The sequence below is a fragment of the Mustelus asterias genome, chromosome 17 (assembly GCF_964213995.1).
Source record: "Mustelus asterias chromosome 17, sMusAst1.hap1.1, whole genome shotgun sequence".
NCBI classification, from domain to species: Eukaryota; Metazoa; Chordata; class Chondrichthyes; order Carcharhiniformes; family Triakidae; genus Mustelus; species Mustelus asterias.
The window spans coordinates 662,490-671,549 of record NC_135817.1 but is presented as its reverse complement, the minus strand read 5'-3'; the positions used below and the strand labels follow the sequence as shown (position 1 = coordinate 671,549).

At 52.2% G+C, this 9,060-nt stretch overlaps 1 protein-coding gene across 1 annotated transcript in view; it reads left to right on the top strand.

Annotated features, from left to right (window-relative positions):
* The first annotated feature begins 711 nt into the window (after positions 1–711).
* The window catches only part of ccdc22 (CCC complex scaffolding subunit CCDC22), a 44,128-nt gene continuing 35,779 nt past the window's right edge, over positions 712–9,060 (top strand). The window contains exons 1-3 of the mRNA XM_078232123.1: positions 712–914; positions 2,943–3,120; positions 5,722–5,854. Of these exons, the coding sequence (XP_078088249.1) occupies positions 865–914; positions 2,943–3,120; positions 5,722–5,854 (361 nt within the window). The 5' untranslated portion in view covers positions 712–864. The remainder of the gene's footprint in view (positions 915–2,942; positions 3,121–5,721; positions 5,855–9,060) is intronic.

Genomic DNA, 9,060 nt, shown 5'->3' with positions numbered 1-9,060 from the left:
CGTGACCGCTGAAATGCCCGTGACCGCTGAAGTGCCCGTGACCGCTGAAGTGCCCGTGACCGCTGAAATGCCCGTGACCGCAGCGGTCACGGGCATTTCAGCGGTCACGGGCACTTCAGCGGTCACGGGCACTTCAGCGGTCACGGGCATTCGGCCTCTGATATTCGGGTAAGCGTTCTCCAAGGCGGCCTTCGCGACACACGACAGCGCAGAGTCGCTGAGCAGAAACTGATAGCCAAGTTCCGCACACACGCGGACGGCCTCAACCGGGATATTGGGTTCATGTCACACTATTTGTAACGCCCACAGTTGCGTGGACCTGCAGAGTTTCACTGGCTGTCTTGTCTGGAGACAATACACATCTTTTTAGCCTGTCTTGATGCTCTCTCCACTCCCATTGTTTTGTTTCTTAAAGACTTGATTAGTTGTAAGTATTCGCATTCCAACCATTATTCATGTAAATTGAGTCTGTGTCTTTATAAACTCTGTTTGTGAACAGAATTCCCACTCACCTGAAGAAGGGGCTTAGAGCTTCGAAAGCTTGTGTGGCTTTTGCTACCAAATAAACCTGTTGGACTTTAACCTGGTGTTGTTAAACTTCTTACTGTTTTAGATTGATCACAGGGATGGGGTCCCTTTAAGACTGATCAGAGGGACGGGGTCCCTTTAAGACGGGAAGTTGTCGCTGATACTGTACAAACTACAACTCCCGGCAGCGCCCGGGGCAGAGATCCACGTCCGGTCTCGGGACTTCCGGCGAAAAGGCGGCGGCCGAAATATAGAGAAACGTTATAATATCCAGTGATAGAAACATCAATTCCGGAGAGAGAGACAGGGGCGGAGAGGGAGGGCCGGCTCGGGGCCATGGAGGAGGTGGACCGCATCCTGATCCGCGCCCTGGCGCAAACCGGCAGGTCAGAGACACCCCCTCCCCCCCAGAGACACCCCCTCCCCCCCAGAGACACCCCCTCCCCCCCCAGAGACACCCCCTCCCCCCCAGAGACACCCCCTCCCCCCCAGAGACACCCCCTCCCCCCCAGAGACACCCCCTCCCCCCCCAGAGACACCCCCTCCCCCCCCAGAGACACCCCCTCCCCCCCCAGAGACACCCCCTCCCCCCCCCAGAGACACCCCCTCCCTTCCCCCCCCCCAACATGTACCCCCAGAGACACCCCCTCCCCCCCAGAGACACCCCCTCCCTTCCCCCCCCAACCCCAACATGTACCCCCCAGAGACACCCCCTCCCCTCCCCCCCCAGAGACACCCCCTCCCCCCCAGAGACACCCCCTCCCCCCCAGAGACACCCCCTCCCCCCCAGAGACACCCCCTCCCCCCCAGAGACACCCCCTCCCCCCCAGAGACACCCCCTCCCCCCAGAGACACCCCCTCCCCCCCAGAGACACCCCCTCCCCCCCAGAGACACCCCCTCCCCCCCAGAGACACCCCCTCCCCCCCAGAGACACCCCCTCCCCCCCAGAGACACCCCCTCCCTTCTCCCCCCCCCAACATGTACCCCCCAGAGACACCCCCTCCCCCCCAGAGACACCCCCTCCCCCCCAGAGACACCCCCACCCCCCCAGAGACACCCCCTCCCCCCCAGAGACACCCCCTCCCCCCCAGAGACACCCCCTCCCTTCCCCCCCCCCCCCAACATGTACCCCCCAGATACCCTTCTCCTCCTCTTTCCCCCCCCCCCCCCCCCCCCCAACCCCACCGCCAGGCACCCCGCCACCCCCTACTCTCCCAGACGGCCCCCCATCCCTGACAGACAGATCCCTTTTCCCCCAGACAGACAGACCACTCCCACCCCCAACTGACCCTTTCTGGTGGGAGTTCAGGTGTTTCTAATGTGTCAGTGCGGACTTGATGGGCTGAAGGGCCTCTTCTGCACTGTATGATTCTCTGATCGACAGGAACTCTTAAGCTTTGTGGGGACCGTTGGTGTCAAAGATGTTGACGTTTTTGATCAGACATGATCGTATTGAATGGTGGAACAAGCTCGATGGGCTGAATGGCCTACTCCGATTCCTTCCTTCCTAAGTTCATCCCACATGAGTGAAAGGTGTAGCCTTCAACCAGAGAGAATCTAATCATCGCCCATTGCCATCACTGAATTCCCCCCCCCACTATCAACATCCTGGGGATTATCATTGAGCAGAAACTGAGCTGGACCCAGCCGTATAAATACTGTGGCTCCCAGAGCAGGTCAGAGGCTGGGAATCGTGCAGCAAGTAACTCCTCACTCCCCAAAGCCTGTCCATCATCTACAAGGCACAAGTCAGGAGTGTGATGGAACACTCTCCACTTACCTGGATGAGTGCGGCTCCGACAACACTCGAAAAGCTCAACACCATCCAGGACAAAGTAGCCCCCCGCTTGCTTGACACACTAACTACAAACATCCACTCCCTCCACCACCGACGCACAGTGACAGCCGTGTGTACCGTCTACAAGATGCACTGCAGTGACTCACCAAGGCTCCTTAGGCAGCACCTTCCAAACCCGCCACCTCGACCATCTAGAAGGACAAGGGCAGCAGATACCTGGGAACACCCCCACCTGGAGGTTCCCCTCCGAGCCACTCACCATCCCGACTTGGAAATATATTGGCCGTTCTTTCACCGTGGCTGGGGTCAAAATCCTGGAACTCCCTCCCTAACAGCGCCATGGGTGTACCTACACCACACAGAGACTGCAGCAGGTTCGAGATGGCGGCTCATCCACCACCACCTCGAGGCAATTGGGGATGGGGGATAAATGACGAAAGATGGTCACGTCCCTAGAACAGCTGGAAAATAAAGTCATTCAGACTTCGCCAATTTCAAACCATCCCCCCACCCCACGGCTCCCGTACTGGATATTCCTGTGTGTTTGGTTTCCTGGCGTGGGGACGAGGGGCAAACCAATGTTTGATGTACATTAAACCATCTCTCCTTCCGCAGTGCTATCCCGGAGGATGTGGAAAGCATCAAACAGTTTTCCACGGAGTTAATCGTGGAGTCAGTCGTCCGATGCTTGCGAATCATTGACCCCCCTCTGGGAAATGGCATCAGCCACTTGCTTCCGCCGGGAATGTCGGCCAGGTTCAGGATTGGCATGAGCCTGGCACAGGCTTGTCAGGTCAGTGCTGCACAGAGTCTCTGCAGAACTCCTTCCTGCCTCTTACACAAAGGTTCGTGGTTAGTTAGGAGGTGCAGAACACCCTGCCACCCCTCCCCCTCCTCCCACCCCAACCCAGGGCTGCAGCATACTCCCTCCCCTGAACTCCTACCTGTGCCCTCCCTCCTCACCGTGACTGATGGCCAGTGCCCAGCCCAAGATCTAATACACAACTGCAGACTCCTAGTTAATCACAGAATTGTTACGGTGCAGAAGGTTTACGCAAACATTGGCTGGGTGGTTAGCAGTGAGGCGGAGTGTCTTGGGCTACAGGGAGATATAGACGGAAGGGTCAAATGGGCAGATAAGTGGCAGATGGAATTTAACCCTGAAAAGTGTGAGGTGATGCACTTTGGAAGGAGTAATTTGACAAGGAAGTACTCAATGAATGGAAGGGCACCAGGAAGTTCTGTGGAACAAAGGGACCTTGGAGTGTTTGTCCACAGATCTCTGAAGGCGGAAGGGCATGTTAGAAGGGTAGTGAAAAAAGCATATGGGACACTCGCCTTTATCAATCGAGGCACAGATTACAAAAGCAGGGAAGTCATGTTGGAGTTGTATCGAACTTTGGTGAGGCCACAGCTGGAGCACTGTGTGCAGTTCTGGTCGCCACGTTATAGGGAGGATGTGACTGGAGGGGGTGCAGAGGAGATTCACCAGGATGCTGCCTGGGACGGAGCATTAAAGTTATGAAGAGAGGTTGGGTAGACTTGGATTGTTTTGGTTGTCATGATGTGGAGATGCCGGCGTTGGACTGGGGTAAACACAGTAAGAGTTTTAACAACACCAGGTTATTTTTTATTTGCTACCAAATAAACCTGTTGGACTTTAACCTGGTGTTGTTAAAGCTCTTATTACATTGTTTTGGTTGGAGCAGAGAAGACTGAGGGGCGACCTGATCGAGATGGACAAGATTATGAGGGACACGGACAGAGTGGATAGGGAGCAGCTGTTCCCCTTAGTTGAAGAGTCAGTCACGAGGGGGACATAGATTCAAGGTGAGGGGCAGGAGGTTCAGGGGGGATGTGAGGGAAAACATTTTTACCCAGAGGGTGGTGAGGGTCTGGAATGCGCTGCCTGGGAGGGTGGAAAAGTATCTGGGTGAGCACTTGGCACATCGCAACATTCAGGGCTATGGGCCAAGTGCTGGAAAGTGGGATTAGGTGGGTGTTCCTACTGTCTTGGTGCGGACTCGATGGGCCGAAGGGTCTCCTCTCTGTGAGATTCTATGATTCATTCAGCCCATCGTGGTGGCACTGGCTCTCCAAACAAGCATCGTGACTTAGTGCCGTTCACGTGTCTTTTCCCCCGTACTCTGTACATCGTGTCTATTCAAATAATCATCTAATGGTCTGTTGAATACCCCGAGTGAACCTGCCTGCACCACGTTCCAGACCCCAACCACTCACTTCTTGCATCACATTTGCTTCTTTTGCGAATCATTTTTAATTGGTGTCCTCTCCCGTTCTTGATCCTTTTCCAAGCGGGAACAGATTCTCCCTATCGCCTCTGTCCAGCCCCCTCATGATTTTGAATATTTCTTGTTAAATCTCCTCTCAGCCGCCTTCTCGTAGTCATACACCGCAGAAAAGGCCCTTTGGCCCATCGAGTGTTCCAGATTCCCACCACCCTCTGAGTGAAAAAGTTTTCTCGAATCTCCTGCCCCTCACCCGAGTGACCCCTTGTGATTGACCCCTCATCAAAGGGAGCAGCTGCTCCTTACACACCCTGTCCATACCCCTCATAATCCTATACACCAATTATGTCTCCCCTCAACCTTCTCTGCTCTAAATCACGGTGGCACAGTGATTAACACTGCTGTCTCGCAGCGCCAGGGACCCGGGTTCGATTCTCGGCTTGGGTCACTGATTGTGTGGAGTTTGCATGTTCTCCCCGTGTCTGCGTGGGTTTCCTCCCACATGTGCGGGTTAGGTTGATTGGCCGTGCTAAATTTCTCCTTAGTATCGGGGGGACTAGCAGGGTAAATATGTGCGGTTACGGGGAATGGGCCTGGGTGGGATTGTGGTCGGTGCAGGCTCGATGGGCCAAATGGCCTCCTTCTGCGCTGTAAGTATGATACTATGATTCTAAAGAAAAGAGTCCAAGCCTATCCAGTCTCCTTATAGCTCAAATGCTCCATCCTGATGAACCTCCTCTGTATCCCTTCTATTGCTATCACATCCTTCCTACAGTAAGGTGAACAGAACTGCACACAGTACTCCAGTTGTGGCCTAGCCAACGCTCTGTACAGCTCCAACACTACCTCCTTGCTCTTGTACTCTGGACCACAACTGATTAAAGCAAGTGTCCCAAATGCCGCCTTAACTACCCTATTCATCTGCTCTGCCGACTTCAGGGATCTGTGAATAATTACCCCAAGATCCCTCTGTTCCTCTGAGCTCTTCCAAGGGGACCAGTCCCATACCTCTCCAAGCTATGATCCCAGTTGAACATTTGTCCACTTACTGCTCTCCGACGCTGTGGATCGGTCGGGGGGGGGGGGGGGGGCTGTGTGTTGCTATCGAGGCTGAATAAATTCCAGTTCTGTTTGTCCGGCTTTAGGATCTGGGATATCAGGGGGACATCGGCTACCAGACGTTTCTGTACAGTAACGAACCCGAGATCCGTCGTCTCCTCATGTTCCTGGTGGAGAAGCTGCCTCGGGACAGTGTGGATTCCGTACACCAGCCAGCAGGTTAGATCCGGAATGGAACTCTACTCCGATGTTTATGGAGGTGTTCAAAATTACGGGAGGTCTGGATTGGGTAGAGGGCCCGTTATCGGAGCTATAAGGATATTCAGACACTGCGTTCGCGAGTGATGGATCCTTTATTGCCACCTTATCGATTAGGAGAGGAGAACTGAAGAATTCCTCGGGCTTCTTCAGTCTGCTCTGCTCATTTGTGTATGGTCAGCCTTTTTAGAGGGCACAACTTCTAGTAAAGGAAATTGTTTCTAGTCACGCACACGGGTAAATTATTTACATACGATACAAAGAGGTAGGCCCCAGACAATACCTGCTTAATCGCGTCCCATCAGTAATGTCATAATCTTTAGTGGTAGACGGATGGAATGTCCATTCAGACAATGGTCACTTAATCATCTCATCATTACAGTTTTGGCGCTGTTTGCAAGGATATTCAGCTGTGTCCTGTTGATTGACATAGTGACGCATCCCATTTGTCTGCGCTGACTATTTCAGGTATATGCAGAGACAGCCAGTCTGCAGTGAGGGTGCTCCTAATTTTCCTGGCCACCCGCTGAGCTCAGTTCTCTCCCACACCGTGCCTGCCGGTGAAAGAATCGAGAGTGCGAGAGTCTCAGATTTAAGGTGACTGGAAAAAGGAGGACAGGAGACAGCGAGCGGTTAAGGTCTAGATTACACTTACATAGAACAGTACCGCACAGTACAGGCCCTCTTTAAAAAAAAAAAAATTATTTTGTGGGGTGTGAGTGTCACTGGATGAACCAGCATTGTGTCCATCCCTAATTGCCCTTGAACGGAGTGGCTTGCTTGGCCATTTTGAAGGGGGGGGGGGGGGTAGGGAGTTAAGAGTGAAGCACGTTGCAGGGTGGGGTCTGGAGTCACATGGTAACATTAGCTTCCTGAATTGGATATAACCAAGTTTAAATTTAAAAGACAGGTGATGTTGCCAATTTCATATATATTTGACTGTGTGTAACTGGGTGCAGGACATTAAACAAGCCAGCTTTCTTAATTTGGCAAGTAAAGGGTTAGTTTACTGCTAAAACTCACAGATACCGACGCTATTAATGAAAGGTTTGAAATGTAGAAATCATAGAATCCCGACAGCACAGAATGAGGCCATTCGACCAATCGAGTCTGTACCGACCACAATCCCACCCAGGCTTTATTCCCGTAACCCCACACATTTACCCTGCTAGTCCCCCTGACACTGGGGGCAATTTAGCATGGCCAATCAACCTAAACCGCACATCTTTGGACTGTGGGAGGAAACCGGAGCACCCGGAGGAAACCCACACAGACACGGGGAGAACGTGCAGACTCCGCACAGACAGTGACCCGAGGCTGGAATTGAACCTGGGTCCCTGATACTCCGAGAGCAGTGCTAAACCACTGTGCCACCCAACAACTCTCAAATGTGAAAAGAACACATTCACAATGTCTATAAACATGCCAAAATAAATAAAACACTGTATTGTATCATATATAAAAGCTTAGCCAAGTAACAGGGAGATGGTGCTTAGTGTTCATATCATTGGGTGGTTAATCCAGAGGCTCCAGGCCAGTGATCTGAGGTGACTTGGGTGCGAATCCCACCATGACAGCTGGTGGAATTTAAATTCCATTTAATAATTCTGGAATTGAAAGTGAGTCTCAGTGAAGGTGACCATGACAACTATCACCGATTTGTCAGTTAATAAAAGACCCCATCTGGTTCACTAGTGTCCTGTAGGGAAGGAAATCTGCTGTCCTGATCTGGTCTGGCCGACACGTGACCCCAGAGCCACAGCAATGTGGTTGACTCTTAATTGTCGCTCTGAAATGACCCGAGTGAGACAGTCAGTACAACGACAATTGGGATTGGGCAAGAAATACTGACCCATCCGCCCACACCCAAAGGAAGAATAAAGGGAAAAAGCAAAGGCAATAGAATGCATGTTCAAAGCTGAATGGCAGCTTCTCACAGTGGGGCCGCTGTCCGTAATCGCGGTTGGTTGTTTTCCTTCAGGAATTATTCACTTGCAGCAATGAGGTCTTCAGGTGGGTTCTTCAAATCACAAGCTGCTTTGATGAGAGAGATTTCTGAGAAAGAGATGGAGTGAGGCCATTGTCTCTGTGGCAGCCATGACGATTGAAAATTCAACATCTTACACCCAAGCTGGGTGATGTGGCCCCTTCTGCGCTCGACAGGCTCTGGGTCTCTGTGATGCAGCTCGAGTCATGGTGGCACAGTGGGTTAGCGCTGCTGCCTCACAGCGCCAGGGACCCGGGTTTGATTCCCGGCTTGGGTCACTGTCTGTGCGGAGTCTGCACATTCTCCCCGATTCTGCGTGGATTTCCTCCGCGTGCTCCAGTTTCTTCCCACAGTCCAAAGATGTGTAGGTCAGGTGGATTGGCCATGCTAAAATTGCCCCTTAGTGTTTGTGGAGGAGACTAGCATGGGTAAAACGCATGGGGATAAGGCCCGTGTGGGATTGTGGTCGGTGCAGACTCGATGGGCTGAATGGCCTCCTCCTGCACTGCAGGGATTCTGAGTCCTGCACAGATGCAACATAGTAGCTGCTGTAGACTAGTGAGCTTTGCTTAGGAACTTTGGAAACAGTTCAATGAGTCTGTATTTTTCAGCAGATGACTTTATAAATTAATATTTTATGTAACAGGTCTTTGGTGCAATGTCAAAACGACCATTGACAGCTTTCCCTATCGAGTGTGCTCGGGGAACTTTAACTTAGAAACATAAACATCGAAACTAGAAGCAGGAGGAGGCCATTCGGCCCTTCGAGCTGCTCCACCATTCATTTTGATCATGGCTGATCATCAAATTCAATATCCTGATCCCCCCCTTCCCCCCCATATTCCTCGATCCATTTAGCCCCAAGAGCGATATCTAATTTCTTCTCGAAATCACACAACGTTTTGGCCTCAACTACTTTCTGTGGGAGTGAATTCCACACATTCACCACCCTCTGGGTGAAGAAATTTCTCCTCACCTCAGTCCTAAAGGGTTTACCCCTTATCCTCAAACTATAGAACATAGAAAAACTACAGCACAAACAGGCCCTTTGGCCCACAAGTTGCGCCGGTCATGTCCCTACCTACCTAGGCTTATATGTAGGCTTACCTATAACCCTCAATCCTATTAAGTCCCATGTACTCATCCAGAAGTCTCTTAAAAGACCCGATCGAGTTTGCCG